The sequence below is a fragment of the Lampris incognitus genome, chromosome 1, assembly GCF_029633865.1.
Source record: "Lampris incognitus isolate fLamInc1 chromosome 1, fLamInc1.hap2, whole genome shotgun sequence".
Lineage (NCBI taxonomy): Eukaryota > Metazoa > Chordata > Actinopteri > Lampriformes > Lampridae > Lampris > Lampris incognitus.
This window is the reverse complement of record NC_079211.1, coordinates 98,735,617-98,757,303: the sequence shown is the minus strand read 5'-3', so window position 1 is coordinate 98,757,303 and position 21,687 is coordinate 98,735,617. Positions and strand designations below refer to the sequence as shown.

Below are 21,687 nucleotides of genomic sequence, written 5' to 3'. Positions count from 1 at the left end.
GTTGACGAAGCCTGTACGTCATGGCCCTGAAACCAGATAATTCATGAAAAGCAAATACCGATCTATTCGTTTTCTGGCTGACTGCAATATCTACTCACACATTTTCCTCTTTTTCAAAGAAAATATGAATTCTGAATCCATGGCAAATTCCATGGATGTATATTTAAGCTGGGCGGCACAGTGGTGCAGTGGTTAGCGCGGTCGCCTCACAGCAAGAAGGTCCTGGGTTCGAGCCCTGGGATAGTCCAACCTTTGGGGTCATCCCGGGTCGTCCTCTGTGTGGAGTTTGCATGTTCTCCCTGTGTCTACGTGGGTTTCCTCCGGGTGCTCCGGTTTCCTCCCACAGTCCAAAGACATGTAGGTCAGGTGAATCGGCCATACTAAATTGTCCCTCGGTGTGAATGTGTGTGTGTGTGGGGGGGGGCCCTGTGATGCACTGGTGGCCCGTCCAGGGTGTCTCCCAGCCTGCCACCCAATGACTGCTGGGACAGGCTCTGGCGGTTTGGATAATTGATGGATGGATGTTTAAGCTGCATCACCTTTGCTTGTATGGGTTTTAGGTGAATGCATATAGGAGTCGTCTTCTGTTGCAATTGAGTTTAATTCTCTGCCTGCTGCATTAGTGACATGTAAGTGGTTAAGCGATGCTAAATTTAATGCTGCAAATGTATTCCTAATGTGTAACCACAAAGAAAACTGGCATTATCTAAGCTGTCTCCTGACTTTTTTTGGGTTCTTCGTTCACCTGCCTGCAGGATCAGGACATATTGTGGGGAAGTTCATCTGCGTACAATAAAAATGTAGTCTTAGTGTATATGTTATTCATAGGTACTACGTGTCACTGGCAATAAAAATGGGCCATTAATCATTCTCCGCTAAATTCTTGCCCTGTATCCTTTCCTTGCATCAGCATTTTCCACCGCACAAGCACATTTTGAAATCACCGATTCAAAAGTAAAGAGAACATTTACATTTGCTGTCCTTGGCAGGCAGGGCGTGAGTTGATTTCAAGCAGGCAGTCATTTGGGATGTTTGACCAAGTGTCAGACAGGTGTGCTAACACAGCCTGTGAAGTCATTGGGGTGAGATGTCAGGAAAAGAGTCAGGAAGTTAGGCATCCAGATCAGTGGTTATTTGATGCCCAAACCCTAGTTAAGTGTGTTAAAAAGGTCCATGTATGCTTTAGGCTGCAGAGACCTCTTAGGCTTTTGCAGGAAAGCCAACAGCTGGTGGTAATCAACTGTGTTGGATATGTGAAATACGCAAATGTCACAAACTCAACAAGGGACATGCATTAGATCTGATTTTGAGCCAGGATACTGACTTGTTATTGCACAAGCCATTAATCCTTTACTGGAAGATATGCATGGTCTGAATCATTTAGCTTCATTAGAGACTAAACTTAAGCTAGCGCTTTCTCGCCAAATACAATACATACAAGGACAGATCTCATGGGATGTTATTTTTCCTGCGAGCCTCGAAGAAGAAAAAAAAAGTGAGCCATGAAAAAAAAAATCCATAGGTGCCACAAAAGGTTGACAATCAGATCCCGCTCTTAAACTAAGCAAACACACTTTAAAAAAATATATTTTTTTTTTCCTCGCTAGTTTCAAAATTGGTCAATGGGAACAGATGTATTTATTTGTGATGAATAGGCGAGGTCGAGGTCGGTGATGGGCGTCCATTTTGTCTGCCTGCTGATCTGTGGGACAGATTACAAGATGAGATGCTGCTGGTTGTGTTGCTCTTGGCCGTGCACCCATAACTCTACTGTCGAGGGAGAAATATATTTATTAATCCTTCATGATTCATCAAGGACAGCCGCCACATATTCAACATTATATAAGGCCTTTGTAGATAAGAGAAAACAAATAATATTTAATTTATCTGTCAATTAGTTTTTGGGACGAGTGGCTTTTATATGTTCTGACATGGGCACATTACTCTCATATATTAAGCAGTAACAAACAAGGCAGTTGCACAAACATGATGTGGAATGAGATTTCTTGGCTGTCTGATTCATTTAGCTGCTAGTCTCTCTCAATCAGCCGTGGTGTAGAAACCTCCTCAAATATCAAAGACGTTAAAGACACCCGCGCTTCATTCTCACTTAAAACTATCCTTTAGAAAATAACGGCAGATTCTTTCACCTTTAAAAAAAAAAAAAAAGAGCAAACCAGAAGTTATGGTCAAAATCTGTGTGCAAATTGTGCTAATTTAAAGCCTTCAGGAGCAGGTGAAGAACTTCCCGTCTGCTTTCCTGCTCCATTCGGATCACTTGGGGTGTTTGGCCAAGTGTCGGACAGGTGTTGGAACACCAAACCGAAGCCCAAACGTTTTCAGCATTTCTGACGGAGGATTCGACGTTGTCTAGTTACAGTCTACTCTTGTACATTAACCAGCACGAAGGGGTTTTACCAGTAGCTACTGCTGAGCTGCAAAACTTTCTTCTCGATAGACAAAATGCTAGATCATTAAATAAAATACCTGTTGACGTTAGCTTTTGAAGCGGAATCCTGCAACATTTCTCCCTTAATAAACTGTAATTTTCTCCACCTGGATCATGGGTCAGGTTAGCATTAGTATAATGCTAGCCAGCATCCTTAATATGGCTGGAGATGCTCTCCAGTCCCCGTACAACACCATTGAAATTTTTTTGGTCCTGTCACACCAATTGGTGCGTGATACCGATGCGGCGATTCTTCTGTTAGACAAACTATCAATTTAACTGTAGAAAAGTGTTACGATGGATGGCACGGTGGTGCAGTGGTTAGCACAGTTGCCTCACAGCAAGAAGGTCCTGGGTTCAAACCCTGGGGTTGTCCAACCTTGGGGGTCATCCCGGGGCATTCTCTGTGTGGAGTTTGCATGTTCTCCCCATGTCAGTGTGGGTTTCCCCCTGGTGCTCTGGTTTCCTCCCACAGTCCAAAGACCTGTAGGTCAGGTGAATTGGCCATACTAAATTGTCCCTGTGTGTGTGTGCTGGTCCTGTGATGGGCTGGCGGCCTGTCCAGGATGTCTCCCCGCCTGCTGCCCAATGGCTGCTAGGATTGGCTCCAGCATCCCCGCGACCCCGATTGGGATAAGTGGCTTGGATAATGGATGGATGGATGGATGGAAAAGTATTACAATATATTTTGAGGAAGTTTGTAACACATCAGACTGCCTGTGTTACCTTTGGACCAAGGAAGCCATTTTGACAAGGGTGTGGACTATTTAGTGGTGAGCTGTCGGCACACAAGTGACGATGGCTGCCGCACCTTGTTCGTAGTCCGGGTTGCACCAGCTCTAGTTCTGTCTGCCCCCTACATTGAACTATACTGTAATATTGATTGTCTGTCCCACAGAATCGGTACATTGTCATCATGTTTCAAATGGATAAATACACGAGAAAAGTCGCAGATTGCAGCTTTAAGTGACCGGGGCTTTGTGCAAAAGCAACACCCGGCTGCTGAGGTGTTGGTCTGCCTACCTGTGGATGTTGTCTCGAGTGGGATGATGTAAGTCATGAGCTGGGCCAGCTGTTCTTAGCCTCTCATAAGGCAACCAGAATAGATATGACACAGCTGTCCTACTGCCCTAGTGACGCATCAGAGAAAGCTCATGACACAAAAGCATGAGGAGAGGGTCCAAGTTACCGCCCCTCGTCACCATTTAACCCAAACCATATGTTGGCATGAATAAAATTCTCGTGTATGGCTGGTGTTAAATTCATTGAAAGCCAGGAGCATGTTGTCAGGGCTGCTGGGAAAAGAAAAATGTTTGCCTGCATGAATATCAGCGGAGCACATGGAGCCAGCATATAGGAGAGACAATAATGAGCAGATTAATTTAATAAAAAGAAAAAAAACTGAGCTATTAGACATGGTTATTTAGATATGTCATCAGCAGGAGGTGACTTCGTAAGCCATCGGTTTGATAACATGTTGTTGTGCAACTAATAATAAGTAATTGGAATAAATAGATTCTGCAGATTTTCATCTTCTGTGATGATAGTGTGACTCATGAAGCAGGCATATGCTTGAATAGGCCTAGTGTTCCCTAACTGGAAAAGAGGGTAATCATAGTGATAGAATGCTTTCGAAGGTGCTTTTTCATTACGCCCATGATGCAGGAGATGAAAACCCAACTCGTCCCCCCCCCCCATGCCTGCATATAAAACAGCATTCTAAATTCAACTGCGGGCACCCATTCAGTTACATCCATTTCAATGAGCTGGCACAGCCGTTCCCAACCCGCATTCCCCGAAACTAGCTCTCTCACTGGGTATATAGAATATAAATGAGGTGATTGAGTGGGATCTAGTGTCGAGTCAATCATTACCCACCCCCACCCCCCACAGACACACACACACAAACCCAGTACTTCTCAATTTGCATTTGCTGATGCCTTTTGGTGTGCTTCTTCAGCAATGTAAGATTTCCGTAATTTATGCACCAGCAGGAATAATAACCTGCGTGCTTGTTTCCACTGTGCTCTACTGGGTGGCCAAAACCACGCGGGCATGTGAAAATTAGCTGTAATTGTTGCTATCATAGAGCACGCTGGTGCTGTCCCTATTAATGATTACCACAAGGATCTGTCTAACAACTTGCAGTGGTGTAGTCCACACTCACAGTTTCCTATGTGGAAGCGTAACTGTTTTAGATGGATTAACAGTTGAATTAACAGTTTGAACGGTAACGTCCCATAATGTTGTGATTGAGCTGTTGCCCACTGTGCACAAAACGGGTTAGGTCGCTCCCCTCCTAAGGGATAAACTGTCCTTTTCGAGTCTCCTGTATGCCAGCTGTCAAATTTGGGTATCAACTATTGTATATTGTCTGGCGAGTGAAATGCATTACATCACTCACTGTCATATTAAATTCAATGAGTTTGGAACGGCTCTCATATTGTGGCAAGCTCGTCGGTCATAATCCCTGCAGGATAAAGTGTCCTTTCAAGGCTGTTGTGTGCAAGCTGACAACTGTCGAGGAAAATAAAAAGTGAAAGTTATGCCATCAAAAGAACGCTTTTAGTGCCCTGGTAGCCAAATGGTTATGGCGCATGCCACATAACTGCAACGTCCCTGATTCGATTCCAGCGTGTGACCTTTGTTGCATGTCGTACCGATCTATCTCTATCTCTGTCTGTCTCTCTCTCTCTCTCTCTCTCTCTCTCTCTCTCTCTCTCTCTCTCCTCGTTTTCTGTCTGCCACTTCACTATCCTCTACCCAATAAAGGCAAAAATGCCAAAAAATTTGTTTTTCTTTTGTTGTTTTTGTTTTGTTTCTACACTGCATTAGTTTCCAATACATCAGTTAATGTCATGTTTGCAGCAGTCACACAAAAATGATATTTATTTCAGGGTTACATGAGGGCTTGGATCCGGCCCAGTCCCATGACATCAGCAGCAGCAGAAACAGATCCATGCCGTGGTTTGATCCAATCCTGTTGTGACTACTGTGGCAGATCTGATGCACAGTGTTTCTGTGTTCTTGTTGGCATTGCGTCTGGGCCTCTCCTCGGTGCCAGTTTAAACAGTTTATGTCTGATTCTCAGTGCTCTCTCTGCTCTGCTCTGTTGTGTGAGATAGCATACAGATGTTTGTCTAAGTGTCAGAATAGACATACACAAACTCTTCCTAAACTCTGACATGAGAAAAAAAGGAAGTGTGCTCAGGACAACACCCTTTTACATGGTCTTGTTCCTCTCATTTGTCTGGTTTGGATTCTTAAGGTAGGGGTGATGGGGAATCCCATAGACAAAAGGAAGTGGCACTCCTTGATGTCCCGTAAAACACGAGTTCCAATCAGAAATTACGTCTGGGCCAAAGCTCATCGAGACGTGCTGGCATATTTAAATAATAATAATAAATTAGGGGCGGCATGGTGACACAGTGGTTAGCACAGTCGCCTCACAGCAGGAAGGTCCTGGGTTCAAGCCCTGGGGTAGTCCAACCTTGGGGGTCATCCCGGGACGCCCTCTGTGTGGGGTTTTCATGTTCTCCCCGTGTCTGCATGGGGTTCCTCTGGGTGCTCCGGTTTCCTCCCCCAGTCCAAAGACATGTAGGTCAGGTGAATTGGCCGTACTAAATTGTCCCTAAGTGTGTGTGTGTGTCAGCCCTGTGATGGCCTTGCAGCCTGTCAAGGGTATCTCCCCGCTTGCCGCCCAATGACTGCTGGGATAGGCTCCAGCATCCCCGCAACCCTGAGAGCAGGATAAGCGGTTTGGATAATGGATGGATGGATGGATGGATGGATGGATAATATAGCACTTTTCTAGACACCAAAAGCACTTCACATTGAAGGGGGCAACTCCCTTCAACCACCACCAATGTGTAGCACCCACCTGGGTGATGCACTGCAGCCATTTTGCGCCAGAACACTCACCACACTTCAGCTTGAGAGGGAGGAATCTTTGAGCCAATAACATGGGGGGATGATTAGGTGGCCAGATGGAGAGAGCCAGGTTGTGAATTTTGCCAGTACACCGGAGAACCCCCTGTTCTTTGTGATAAGTGCCGTGGGATCTTTAATGACCACGAGTCAGGACCGCTGTTTAACGTCTCATCGGAAGGACGGCATCTCCTACAGCACAGTGTCCCCGTCACTGTACCGGGGCATTGACATTTGATATTTGTTGTTTTTATTAGGGCCAGAGGTAAGATTGCCTCCTACTGGCCCACCAACAGCACCTCCGGCAGCAACTCAGTTTCCCCAGGAGGTCTTCCATCCAAGTACTAGCCAAGCCCAAACCTGCTTAGCTCCCATCATTTGGCAGAGCCAGGGTACATGTTGGTATGGCTGCCGGCTGTGGTATTTGTCATGCAGGGACTCACCAGAAACAGGCCGGCGGCTTTTCTAAGTTCCGATGCACAATTTAATAAAACAGATCAAACATTAATCACATATAAAGAGACTGAAAAGTTAGCTTCTCTACTTTTTCATCAACTTATCCAACTTCTCAACCAACACAGCCCGGAAATGTGTGCATACGGCGGGGCGGGGGGGCATCATAGTCAACGTCTTCACAAACGTCCCAATACATACCACCATTTATCTGCGTTTGCTTGCCCGAAATGTATGGGTTTGAGCTCAACACGTCCCTGAGAATATCCTGAGACATAACCCTGGAATGGGGTCAGGTATCGCTCACCTATCCCACAAGCGAAGGAATATGACTGTACCTGTCCACAGAAATGGAGTAATAATTGTGTTTCAGTCTGCAGGTAGCTGTTGTGTTTCTAAACAGAAAGGCCTGTGGCAAGAGGGAAGCGTGGATTACAAATCAAAGGCTCAACCCAGGTATTAAGAGCAAAGACAGACGCACCGTTTTGAATTGAAGGAGTAACACAGAGTGTCGCTGCGCACACAGTGCGCCGTTGATTTGTGGCCCCTGTATTTCCTCCCGTCTCGTCGTCCCTCATGTCCTGAGAAGCAAAATCAAATCAGCAACAACAACCGATGGAGGAATATCAGCACGGGATGTTTTCCTCTGAGTGCCCAGGCTCAGGGCCCTTCTCCTGGGACGGGTATTTCATGGCTACACAGACCCAACAAAGCCTCTCCAAGACACAATGTTGTCATTGTTTAGTTCAGGAATTAAGCTGTTGGAAGAAATAGTGTGTTTTGGATTTCAGTCAGGCCACATAGTGCACCCGAAAAAAACAAACAAATGGATAAACAAAAAAACGACCCGACTGACTAGCGTGATTGCGTATCTACGTTACCTAAAGTTTGAGTCGCAGGAACATAGTTTGTTTTTTTTTTCCAGCTGTGCCGGTGGTCATTATCCAAAATATGGAGCACAACCAGACTGCAGGTTATCTGACTGTGGCAAACAAATCCAGGAAAAGCACATTCATGGGGACGCTAATCTTCCAAATCTACTTACTGAACATTCTGCAAGACCCAAAACAGACAAACACGCACGCGCACACACGCACACACACACACAAAACAAACACATTCTAATGAAGTCATAAGAACGTATGTATGCACTCAGACTCTCACTGACAGAGAGCACACACACACACACACACACACACACACACACAAACACATTATATAACAGCCATGTTAAACAGGGGGTCGAAGGCCAAATTCATGTAATGAAATAACGTTCTAACAACTTCAAGACTATAAAATATCCAGGGCCAGAGAAGGTCTTTCCCTTTCCCTGTTCAAATAAATAACCCAAATTGGCACGAGGGAAAACAAGTGTGCGTACAAGTGTGTCAGACCGGCACGGCCACGTCACAGACGAAGGCTCAAGGTTTCAGTCCCTGAGAGTTAAATGAGCTGGGGCCAGTTGTGCCCCCCCACCAGTGTAAATAGACTCCGTCAGATACTGTAGAGGACACAGGATGTGACGCAAGTTTCTTATGCTGTTTTCTGAGCTGAACCGCCGTTTAAATCTGACAAATGGGTTGGCAGACGGTTTGGGGCCATCCAACACTTTGTTGTTGCCCGGCCGGCGGTCTGTCCTCCCCAACCGGTGACAATCGACCTGCCACGCCACAGCCGGTCGTGCCAGGATCAACACCACCCGTTCAGCAGCTTTTGGCTCCGTTTGACTGGTTTATGTACGGAGGAGCCTGTCTTCTCTCTCTTCAGCAGCAGATATATCGTGACTGTAGGAAAATGTCACCCCGCGTGGTTTCCCACAAGCTATAATAAGGTTCTGTCTGTATATAAATGAGAAGATAAGAATGTTTTTTTTTCTTTTCATTTGCCTGTGCAAATACAGCGTACAGTGTGTCACGAGGTTATCGAGAGGATACCCTTCCTCTCAAACGTTCAGAGGAAGAAGATAAATCTAGCGAGGAAAACAAACGACAGGATCTCTTTCAGACGTTAAGTGATGAATTGCAAAAGTAATTTGTAGGTAGATTCAGGATCTGTCGTTGTGATCGTGAGTTGTTGGCGTGATAGTTCCCACCCCCCCCCACCCTCCAGCAGCACATTATGATCATGAACTTTGCAGCATCTTATTGGGGCAGAAACGGCATTGTTATTTGTGTAAACTACTAATAAGACATGTTAGTCCCTAGCTAGCGGGTCTGACCCTTTAGCCGAGTGGTTAGTGACGTTGCCTTGTGGTGCAGTACACCCCTATATCGAATCCCGCACCGGGCAAGAAAATAATCGGTTACATTGGTGGCAGCGGTGGGATCCGGAAGTGTGCGGATCCTCAGGAGTCTCTTCGGAGCGCGGAATGACAAAGCGCGAGGGCGCGCTTCCGGGGAGGGTGACGACTGTAAACTACTAGTAAGACACGTTAGTCCCTAGCTAACGGGTCTGACCCTTTAGCCGAGGGGTTAGTGATGTCGCCTTGTGGTGCAGTACACTCCGTATCGAATCCCGCACCGGGCAAGAAAATAACCGGTTACATTGGTGGCAGCGGCGGGATCCGGAAGTGTGCGGATCCTCAGAAGTCTCTTCGGAGCGCGGGAAGAACAAGCGCAAGGGCGCGCTTCCGGGGAGAGTGACGACTGTAAACTACTAATAAGACACGTTAGCCCCTAGCTAATGGGTCTGGCACTTCAGCCGAGCGGTTAGAGATGTCGCCTTATGGTGCAGTACACCCGGTAACGAATCCCGCACCGGGCAAGAAAATAACCGGTTACAGTTCCAAACGAAACCTGGAGGGTCATTTAAATGAACTGCTTTCTGGTAACTACTAACCAATATTTTCAGATTTTTACATTTATATATAGACACGGGGGTGCAGTACACCCCGTATCGAATCCCGCACCGGGCAAGAAAATACCCGGTTACATTTGTGTCGCTGACATGCGTGGCTTGTGCTGAGGTGTGCTACGCTGTGAGGGGAACAGCCGTCCAGGAAAAAGCTCATCACAACACCGGACACGGTGGTCTATCTAGTAAGGTAAACTATGCGAGTAAGGAAATTATGCTCGGAGATGGAAAACTGGATTTCCAAAAAGCGTTTGGCTTCCTTGTCAATGTCTAGCGTTTGGTTTAGTGGATATATTGTTGGTCACTGGTGTGATGAGTGCGTTGGCAGTATCTGTTTAGGGCGCCATCCGACTGAAACTTGCCCGCGGCGGTTCTGTAGGACGCTCCACATGGACCTGACTTTTTACCCACAGCGACTGGCACGGAGTGGCGAGACTCAGCACGCTGACATGTCTACGCATCCATCGCCCTATTCAATATGTTTAGATATCGTTTTAGTTTTGGAGGTAGGTTCGCCTCAGCTTGCCTTTTCTCACGCTTTTATGTCAATTTCCATGCGGAGCAAGTGTTCGGTGACAAGTTATTGCACGTTTTAGTCTGTTGTCATCCGCTTTGAGCCACCTATTATTTTGCCGTGACGCATGTGTGTGCACAGAGTGCACACACATGTGTGTGCACAGAGTGCACACACAGGGCAGATTGGGTGGTGTGTGTGGGGGGGGGATGAAGGGGTGGGACTGAGCTCTGCAGAGGGGAACTTGAAGTCAGACACACACTTCAATTTAATCTCACATGTCAGAGGACTGTCGACTGCTCTGGTCTCGGCCGTGGTGAGTTTAGTCTGACTCCGGGGATCTGAGAGTACACACACACTTCTGCTGTACAAGCACACAGTTCATGGCAACTTACGGGCCAGTTTTTGAGAAGCAGGTGTATTTAACAGAAGTTTTTTTTTCCTCTCGTGTCAACATGTTCATAGGTCGTCGTTGTGCTGGTCGTAAGACGCCAGTCGTAGAATGGACACGCTGGCGATAAGACATCGGCGGCAGGCGTCTTGAGCTGCAGAGGATCACAATGAGCAGTCAGTCCATGACAGGCAGGACCATGGTGCCGACCATACCGTCCGTGATGTTCATTTTCGGTGTGGTGGGGAACGTCATCGCCATAGTGGTCCTGTGTAAGTCCCGGAAAGAGCAGAAGGAGACCACGTTTTACACTCTGGTGTGTGGACTGGCGGTCACGGATCTCTTGGGGACGCTCCTCGCCAGTCCAGTCACCATCGCCACTTACGTGAAGGGGTCTTGGCCCGGGGGGGACCTGCTGTGTCAGTACTTTGGATTCACCATGCTCTTCTTCTCTTTGGCTGGACTCAGCATCATATGCGCGATGTCGATAGAGCGATACATCGCCATCAATCACGCGTACTTCTACAACGACTACGTGGACCAGAGACTGGCGGGGTTGACGCTCGTCGCGATCTACATCTCCAACGCGCTTTTCTGCGCCCTGCCCGGCATGGGTTTCGGACAAGTGAAGAAACAATACCCGCAGACGTGGTGTTTTATTGAATGGAGGAGCAACGTGAGCAGCGACGCCGCCTTCTCCTACATGTATGCCGGCTTCAGCTCCATTCTCATCCTCCTCACCGTCATCTGCAACGTGCTGGTGTGCGGGGCTCTCATCCGGATGCACCGCCTCTTCGTTCGCAGGCTGTCTCTGGGAACCGACGTGGGGAGGAGTGTAGACCCGAGGAGGAGAGGACGTAGTTTCGGACATCTGGCCGGTGCAGAAATCCAGATGGTCATACTGCTCATTGGCACATCGGCAGTGGTCCTCATCTGCTCCATTCCGCTTGTCGTAAGTTTGTTGCGCTTCCCCTGTTCAGTGTGGTCGCCTTCTTACACCGCGCTCGCGTTTTACGCACGGTGCCCTTTTTGAGCACCGAGGCACAACTTTCTTGTGAAATGGATCTTTTTTCTTTTCTTCTTCTTTTCCCTCTGATCGGTCCTACTTTGATCCAGTTCCAAGCGTGTCGTCAGAAATGAGATTATATAGCTTTGAATTCAGGTGTAAAATGTTTTTCTACCCATTGTCAAGCTATACTGCCCACTTTCTCTGCTACTCTTCCAAACTCTTTTTCAGAGGACACAAATGCGCGCGCGCGCGCACACGTGCACACAAACATGCACACACACTCAATTTGAGTTATTCACTTTTTCATCCCCTCCCTATTTCCCTCCTCTCTTGCAGGCACAGGTGTTTTTGAACCAACTGTATAAAACTCCCGTGGAGTTACGGCTGGACAAGAATCCTGATCTAAGGGCCATACGTTTCGCCTCCTTCAACCCTATTCTGGACCCCTGGATCTACATCCTCCTTCGCAAGGCCGTGCTCCTCAAACTCATAGAGAAAATCAAGTACCTCTTTTGCAAAATGGGAGCACGGAGGCAGCAGGGACAGGGAAACTTCCACTGCATAAATGCTCACCAACTGTCCTCCATCATCTCGGCACACAACTCCCACTCCCTGGTACCCCATGACCTGCGAGATGTCACCAGCAACTCCCAGACTTTTCTGTACCTCCCCGAGGGACGTGAGGTGTGCACCAGAAGCTGTCGCCATACAGAGACTCAAACACAGTCTGGGCCCAGGCCCTCGTTAGACAGACATTCTCAAGCTTCTTATTCCTTGCAGCAAGGCAGCACTGAGGTTCAAAGTGGAGAAAATGGGACTAATGGTGTTGAAGACCTCTCAGCCGGCGTGGTTTTTCAGTCCTGCCCAAAAAACCCAGCACTTCAGGTATCACTAAACTCTGGGGCAGTGGAGGAAAAATGTATCTGAGGCTTCTGTGGTGTCTGCGAGACTCTTGTTTAAAAGGACAGTTTTCAAACTGCTCAGAGGTTATCTAAGCAACGAGGACTTTATGTTAGAAACCTCTCGCAAACAGGGTAGTGCACATACAATTTGGGCCATTTTGTGAGGTCTGTAAATGGAGGAAGAAGTCTGTGTTCTCACCTTCAATATGAAGCTACCTCTGCAATGAATATTTACAACTATATGACTGTATTTTGTTTTTTGTCATTTTGCCCAAAAACAGGCTTGGCTATAACCAAGATGACCAACTTCTTAATGACTGGCATATCAGGGGTGGCACAGCTATTTCGATTATCTTTGTTCAGACATTGTGGAAACCTTGACTTTGTGAAGTCCATGTGGCAGTAATCCAGAATGACTGAGTCATAAGCTTGTGGTCCGAGTAGAAAATCAGAGAGCACTGAATAAAATCCTCATGAGTAATCATTGGTATGTGTGGTACCACTGTATTGCTGAGCAAGCGTCAAATAGTTTCACCTACTCTGCTGTATTTGTAAGATGTGCAATAGGTGTTGTTCTAGTTCCATGACAGATATAGAGTGAAGTATTGTGGTCTTGGTAAAACACCCTTGTCTCTTGGCCTGGGAGTACACACAATCATGTCGTCTCCAATAATCCCAAAGATGTTCTTCTTTCCCTATATAGTGGGGCTACAGTGATCCCTGCACCATAGTCATAAAGAGACTAGCAAATGCCTTTCATTGCCGCTAATAGCAAACCATTTACATGTGACTGGAAATGTACAATGCTATTTCCACTGCCAGCTAATGTTTGGTGTAATGTCGGTAAAGAGGATGTCCTACGGCTTACACTCTGAGAAATGCACCCATAAGAGTCAGCTGTAGTGTAGAGGAAAAAAACAAAAACAAAACATGTTCCTAATGTTTATTGTTGTGTAAATTCTCTCAGAAATAAAGATTTTGTTCTTCTCTATGAGAAGGTTCCAGTTAATAAATCTTGCCATGCCAATTTAAAGGCAAAACCTACCCTGAGAAAGTACTCACGCATGTTATTCCTGTGATTTTGAATAGTGGCACTGCTGCTTGTGGACATGAACATTTATCTCCAAGCTAAGGCATTCAGAGAGAGAGAGAGAGAGAGAGAGAGAGAGAGAGAGAGAGAGAGAGAGAGAGAGAGAGAGAGAGAGAGAATATATATATATATATATATATATATATATATATATATATATATATATATATATATATATATATATAGTATATATTCACTACATGAACGAAGTTTGAACTTCTGAGCTCATGTTTATTTGAGTTTTTAAAGCCAAATGTTTTAGTCTATGGCCTGAATCCACACAGATGAACATCCTTTATCATGGAAATGGTACAGCTGCTAATGATGAGCAGACAAAAACGTCTTCCAGCCTATTTCTAAAAGGATCTTTTAATCTGTTTTGAATCAAATCTTTAATTACACATTTTATGTGCATATTCTGTATTTTTTCTCAGCAAAGACCATGTGAGAACGTTAAAAGGAAATCAAAATGAATCAATTAAATCAGCTGTGAATCATTACAATCGCCCTATTTCAATTATTTTTATTACTTTTTTCCCTACTGACCTAGTTAATCTCTGCAAATCTGAAAACATGCAAACCATCATAAGACATTTAAAGCAACATTGTGTACATGTAATGAATGCATCCAGTCTGGCACGAGAATATGTGTATAATATTGTAACGTGCAATGGATAAGTGGACACGTTGGCCGTTGGCTAACGGGTCTGAGCCTTTAATCGAGCGGTTAGCAATGTCTCCTGCGGTGCGGGCGATACGGGTTCGCGTCTCGGCCGCGGCAGTTCCTGTGGTTGCCCCCCCCCCCCCCCCGAATTCGCTGCAACATGATGGGAAACGAACCCACGAGAGATGATTTCACATTTGTGGTCAGACCAACAATCAGCTGTCTTGATATGTTATCAACATCATGCGGAACTACTGCTATAATCTTGAAGTGTCGCACACTCGCTCTGCTTCTGTGTTCCTGCTACAGTTCCGCAGGATCGTCTCATGACCTCCCTCACCACGGATAAATAGCCCTGGGAAGTGCAGGCTACACCTTTCTAAAGTTCACATCTTGTGGAGTTAAAGCGTAGCAGTAGACAACTTTTTTCCCCTTTAGCTTATCATTATGAAGTAAATGTTGACCGCACCGGTGCATGACTATAGAATATGTCTGTGAATGTTCTCATTCATGCAGGTCATGGTTATCCAAAGGAGTTGAATCAAGTGCAACTGGACTTGGATGACTTTGGATGACTATAGAATAATGACGCCATAGGCTTTTAGATTGGTTCCCTTTAAACCTCGCTTTCACTGTCTGCCACCGGGTACGATCGGTTGTTGTAGTTATTTTAAGTAAAACTGATTCATCCGACTCATCATTCACCTGGCTTTAAAAACCGAAGTCCAAACTCGCGGTAGCTCGGGAGGTTAGCGAGGCTAGCTATCGCCATGGCAACGAAATACGCCCGGCGAGATTTTGCGTCACTTCCGTCCGCTGTATCCCCGTCTAGCCACAACCGGTACGATCTCGCGGGAAAATGAAGGCTCGATTTACGGTAGAGAGGAACCAAGTCAACCATGGTAGCGCTTCTGTTTTCTCTGGTAGGTATCGGCCAGAGCCCTAGAAAGAGAGAGTTACGTCAACTCTGTAATGAATGAAAGGTCACGTGTTTAACTTGACCTACTCACGGGTGTACGTGCAGTGCGTGTGACGTATACAGGAAGTGAGAAGCGCATGTTATGAAGGTTGTATGTCGGATGAACGCTAGTAAAAGCTACACAGAGTTAAGAACCTACGAAGTCGGCTCTTTCTTGAATTATTCTTATGTCAGTAAGACAAGGCGTCTACGGACATTACATGGTGTCAGAATAGTCTGTGTATCGGAACACGAGCGGTCATGCCGAAGTTTAATCCGCCGAGTGAATTCAAGTTTGACTGCCCCGTTGAATGGCCGGAGTGGAGACAACGGTTTTCGCGCTTCAGGCTCGCGACAAAGCTGGATAAAGACGACGGGGAGATTCAAGTGAGTTCGCTGATTTATGCAATGGGCAGCGAGGCTGAAAAGATATTCAGCTCGTTTGACTTCGCGGCGGAGGGTGATAAAGTGGACTATGATATCGTACTGAAAAAGTTCGACGGCTACTTTATTCCCCGCCGTAACATCATACATGAGAGGGCGTGCTTCTATCAACGTAGCCAGCAGCCAGGAGAGACAGCGGAGATGTACATCCGGACATTGTATGAGCTGTCTGAACACTGTGAGTTTGGGGACAAGAGGGATGAACATATCAGAGATCGTCTGGTAGTGGGCATAAAAGATAAGGTGCTCTCCCGTCAGTTCCAGCTCACAGCGGACCTTACTCTGGTGAAAGTCATTGAACAAGTGCGCCAGGCGGAGGCAATAACAAAGCAGCTCAGCCTCCAAGCTAACCAACCAGAGGCCCAGCTGGCTAACGTCAACGTTGTCCGACGGCGGGACGGACGCCAAAACAAAAAGGGCGGACAGCGTCATGGTGGCAGCAGACCTGCAACCAACAAAGTAGATAAATGCGGGAGGTGCGGCAAGACGCAGCGCACCGATGAGCGGAAGTGTCCTGCAACGAACAGTAAGTGCAACAAGTGTCATAAAAAGGGACATTGGGAGCGTGTATGTCACTCTAAAGCGGTGAGAGAAGTCACTGAAGAGGTTAAACAGCTGTACTTTCTGGGAGAAGTTGGCAAAGAGAGCAGTCAGGAAGATTGGACTGTTAGTTTAACAATAAGTGATGTACCAATAACCTTTAAAATTGACACGGGGGCTGACGCTACTGTTATCAACCAAGGGACATTTAAAAAGCTGCAGCCAAACATAAAACTGGGACCTCCTGACACATGCTTCATAAGCCCAGGTGGAAACATCAGCTGCATAGGACAGTTTCAAGCCACAACCAACTACAAGGAGAAACAATACTCCTTTCCAGTGTATGTGATCAAGGGGAGAGGCAGCTGTCTGCTGAGTCGTCCAGAGGCAGTGGAGATGGGTCTAGTGAAGCGGATGAATGAGGTCAGTGGAGTTTTCGGTTCAAGTGCACTGCTGAAAACAGACCCAGTGAAAATAGCTCTGGTGGAGGGTGCCCAGCCATACGCGGTGCATACAGCCAGACGGATACCGCTGCCACTTGTACCACTGGTTAAGAAAGAACTGCAGCGCATGGAAAATGAGGGCATTATTGAAAAAAGTGACTCAGCCCACAGAATGGTGCGCCGCTATGGTGCCGGTGCTGAAACCGAACAAGAAAGAGGTTCGCTGCTGTGCTGACCTCAGGAGGCTGAATCGAGCGGTGAAACGTGAGAAATACGTGCTGCCCACTATGGAGGAAATAATGCCAAGGCTCGCAGGGTCAAAGTTCTTCACAACGTTGGATGCAGCAAGTGGGTTTTACCAGATCCCCTTGCATGAAGACAGCAGGGGGCTCACCACTTTCATCACCCCATTTGGGAGGTATGCTTTCTGCCGCCTTCCATTTGGTATAACGAGTGCTCCAGAGATTTTCCAGAGAAAGATGGCGGAAACTCTGACCGGGCTAGAGGGAACAGAGGTGTACATGGATGACATCCTTATACATGGAGAGACTGAGGAAATCCATGACCGGCGCCTAGCAGAGGCGCTGGGGGTCATTGAAACAGCAGGTCTCAAACTGAACCAAGCGAAATGCAAGTTCAAACAGAAACAAGTCCGCTTCCTTGGTCATATCATCAACGAGGCAGGCATCAGACCTGACCCGGACAAAGTGGCCGGAATAGAGAACTTTCCTCAGCCCCAGAACGTGACGGAACTCAAGAGGTTCCTCGGGATGGTGAACTATTTGGCAAAATACGTCCCAGAGCTGTCCACTGTAGGTCAGCCGCTTTATGGACTGCTTAAAGCAACGACAGAGTGGCAGTGGGGACCTGCACAGAACACAGCATTCCAAGACCTTAAAGCAGCACTCGCCACCGCCCCGGTACTCACCTTTTACGACGTCACTAAGGCTACGGTGGTGTCAGCAGATGCCAGCAGCTACGGGCTGGGAGGCGTTCTGCTCCAGCAGCACGGGGAACACTGGAAGCCCGTGGCCTACTGCTCCCGACGGCTGAGTGACGCAGAGACAAGGTACGCACAGATCGAGAAAGAGTGCTTAGCCAGCGTCTGGGCATGTGAAAGGTTCGAGAAGTACTTGTTTGGGCTTGACAATTTCAGACTTGTCACCGATCATAAACCACTAGTGCCTCTCATGAACAGCAAAGACTTGGATAATGTGCCCATTAGGTGCCAGAGACTGTTAATGAGGCTGATGCGTTTCAATGCAGTGGCTGAATACGCACCAGGCAAAACTTTAGCTGTGGCTGATGCACTCTCTAGAGGCCCAGAGCAGCGCTACGGAGATGGTGCTTCTCATGATGATGTTGCAGCGCACATTGATGCCATCGTGTGCCAGGTGCCTGCCACACCTCAAAGGATGCAGGAGATAAAACAGAGCACGGATGGGGATCTGCAGCTCCAGACAGTGTTGGGCTTCATCAGACACGGCTGGCCTGAGTATGTCGATAAAGTGCCGGAGACAGTCAGAGACTTTTATCAGGTGAGAGGGGAGTTATCTGCGGTAGATGGTTTAGTCATCAGAGGCAGTCGTATCATCATTCCCACAGAGATGAGGGAGGTGATCTTAGACAGAATACACGACGGGCACCAGGGGATAGTTAAGTGCAGAGAGAGAGCTAGCCAGTCAGTGTGGTGGCCCAAAATGACAGAGCACATTACAACAAAGATACAGCAATGTCAATTCTGCAGAGAACACAAGAACACACAGAGAAAAGAGCCTTTAATATCAAGTGAGCTCCCATCCAGACCATGGCAGAAAGTTGGCATAGACCTGTGTGAGTACAAAAAGCAAAACTACTTGATAGTGTCTGACTATTATTCCAGGTTTTTGGAGATCCTAAATCTACCAACAACTACTAGCAGTCAGGTTGTAGCTAGGCTGAAGGCTACATTTGCACGTTTTGGTATCCCTGAAATTGTAGTTAGTGATAATGGGCCACAGCTAGTTTCAGAAGAGATGAGGAGGTTCAGTGAGGATTATGATTTCATCCATGTGACTTCAAGCCCACACTACCCCCAGAGTAATGGACAGGCAGAGAGGGCTGTTCAGATAGCCAAAAGCATATTAAGGCAGGAAGACCCTCTCCTCGCCCTGTTGACATACAGAGCTACACCCTCTTCTTCCACTGGAGCCAGTCCAGCGGAATTGCTCATGGGTAGGAGACTCAGAACCACCTTACCCACATTGCAGCATAACCTGAAACCGGCCTGGCCTAAAGAGGAACTGATCAAAACCGCTGACGCCGCAGCCAAATCGAGGCAGGCTTTCTACTACAACCGCAGGAACGGCGTGCGGACACTGCGCCCACTGAACTCGGGTGACGCAGTACTCACCAAACTTGATGGACAGAAAACATGGACAATGCCAGCAGTTGTTCACAGTCAGAGCTCCACTCCCAGATCCTACATAGTGGAGACAGCTCAAGGTGAACATTACAGAAGGAACAGGCGCCACCTGTTGGCCACACCTAAAACACTCACCTTTGTCAGCAGGGATCCTGACCATGTCACTCCAGGGGAGAGTGGAAACACGGATGAGTCCCGAGCAGCAGAAATGCCAACTTCCACACCATATGTTACTCGCTCTGGCAGGGTGAGCAAGCCTGCAATCCGGCTGGATTTGTGAGGCGTATGGACTTGTGTACTGTGGGAGATTTTTTATTTTTTTTGTGAAAAGGGGGGTGATATACAGGTTAAAATTGTTGGCAGTAAATGTTCAGAGAAATGTTTAGAAAATCATCTTAGAGGGGGAGATGTAATGAATGAAAGGTCACGTGTTTAACTTGACCTACTCACGGGTGTACGTGCAGTGCGTGTGACGTATACAGGAAGTGAGAAGCGCATGTTATGAAGGTTGTATGTCGGATGAACGCTAGTAAAAGCTACACAGAGTTAAGAACCTACGAAGTCGGCTCTTTCTTGAATTATTCTTATGTCAGTAAGACAAGGCGTCTACGGACATTACAAACTCCGTAGACGTCAATGGGCCAAGTATTTAACTGCAACGGCGGATCATGGGAGCCCCGGATTGTTCCAAATATGTGTCACGTTGGAATATATCTATATCTATATATAAATGTAAAAATCTGAAAATATTGGTTAGTAGTTACCAGAAATCAGTTCATTTAAATGACCTGCCAGGCTTCATTTGGAACTGTAACCGGTTGTTTTCTTGCCCGGTGCGGGATTCGACATGGGGGTACTGCACCACAAGGCGACGTCACTAACCGCTCGGCTAAAGGGCCGGACCCGTCAACTAGGGACTAACGTGCCTTATTAGTAGTTTACAGAACTATTCGGCGGCTACACGAACCACGTGACCCTCTCGCGTTCTGACCCCTCATTGACGCAACGCTCTCTTTCTAGGGCTCTGGTATCGGCCATCCCCAGTAACGGAAATGCTGGACGGTGGAACAACTGAAGGGCAGTGGAAACTACCTGGCAAAAGAACAATAACCCAGGTGACGGAGGAGGCGAAGAAGGCGAAGAGGCAGAGTGATCGAAACAGCATCGGAAACACAGGTTAGCCAACAGATAGAGTGTGTTTTTTTTTTGAAGGGTGTGCCTAGAGTAGCTAGATAGATACTTTATTGTCCTACAACGGAAGATTTATTTTCATTACACTACATGTACATGCTTCCACCGAGTTGACTGATCACTGCCAGCTGTTTTCAGCTTCCTCCTTCGTGAGCGGCGGCTTCGTGACATCGACAACTTTTCTTTTTCTTTTACTGGTTCTTTATATTCTGTCCTAACCTCCTCATTTTGTTACGATTTAGCTATTTTCTGTGCTTAGTTCACTTATCGCTAGATTCTCTGGTTTCTTTCTTATACGAATCTTGTGTTTAGTAGGTAGCTTCTTGTTCCCAGTTTGTTGCTAGCTTTGAGCTTAGCCTAGCTTAGCAGTTAGCTCTATTGCATTCGCAGTCAAAGCAGCCTCGGTAAAACGATGGTTTGTGGCGACTGCTCCGTAGTTACAGACAGGTTGTCTCTACTAGAGAGACGTGTCCGTGAGTTAGAGCAGCTGCTTTCGGCTAGGATTACGTTAGATGTGACGGGCACTCCAGATAGCCTTAGCCCCGGGCCTGACAGCAGGCCTGCTATTGTTAGCACTAGCTCAGTAGCCCCGGGCCTGACAGCAGGCCTGCTATTGTTAGCACTAGCTCAGCTTCGTCGGCAGATGCGGCGGAGTTTGTCTCTGTTTACCGGCGTGGGAAGGCTCGAAAGAGCAAGCCATCGGTCCTGTGGCCTGGTCTGCAGTCACCTCTCCCGACTGCAAACCGGTTTTCACCGCTCACCAGCCCTGTTGGCCATCGTGCTTCTCCCACTTCTGTCGACAGAGTAAAGCAACGCACGCTAGTGATAGGGGACTCCATTACCCGCAATGTTAGATTAGCTTCGCCAAGCCTTGGTTCACTGTTTACCCGGGGCCAGAGTCTCCGACATAGAGGATAATCTTAGGGTGCTGGCGTCACGGAGGGAGAGTCAGGGAACCCAGGCACACAGCCAGGGCCGGGTCCTATGCTATTCTGGGCCGGGGAGCAACCATCGCTCACCGTCCCGCCCCCCCCCCCCCACCAAAAAAAAACCACACATGCACGACCGTGACAACCACCAACACCCATAAAACCTAGGCCTACGCACGCACGCCTACTACACCACACAGCTGTGTGTGGGGTGAGCACAGCCTACCAGAAGAAACAACCAATTCAAAATAATATCAACCACAGGACACAATTACAAGGAACCATGCCACAGCGGGCTATTGTAAAGCCCTCCTCATTATCTTCCCTTAAAACTTTACGCGTCGTGTCTTGACCGCTGCAAATGTTGCAGTTGTGTCATTGTAATCCACCTGTCTTGCCACACGGTTCTCGATGGACAACACAGCCAACGCAGACAGTCTTTCTTGGGACATCGTTGATCTCAAATATGTCTCGATCTATTTCAACTGGCTGAAAGAGGGCTCTGCACTTGCGACTGAGAATGGAA

General features: G+C 47.2%; 1 protein-coding gene across 1 annotated transcript; it reads left to right on the top strand.

Moving 5' to 3' along the window:
- The first annotated feature begins 10,469 nt into the window (after nucleotides 1-10,469).
- On the top strand, nucleotides 10,470-13,502 carry ptger4a (prostaglandin E receptor 4 (subtype EP4) a). The gene is made up of 3 exons (XM_056282441.1): nucleotides 10,470-10,512; nucleotides 10,662-11,539; nucleotides 11,933-13,502. The coding sequence occupies exons 2-3, from the start codon at nucleotides 10,757-10,759 to the stop codon at nucleotides 12,521-12,523; spliced, it is 1,374 nt and encodes a 457-aa protein (XP_056138416.1). The 5' UTR covers nucleotides 10,470-10,512; nucleotides 10,662-10,756; the 3' UTR covers nucleotides 12,524-13,502.
- Nucleotides 13,503-21,687: the final 8,185 nt, after the last annotated feature.

Coding starts and splice junctions, on each gene's coding strand:
- ptger4a (XM_056282441.1), top strand. CDS start 10,757: ATGAGCAGTCAGTCCATGACAGGCAGGACCATGGTGCCGACCATACCG. Junction 11,540..11,932: donor TCTGCTCCATTCCGCTTGTC/GTAAGTTTGTTG, acceptor CCTCTCTTGCAG/GCACAGGTGTTTTTGAACCA.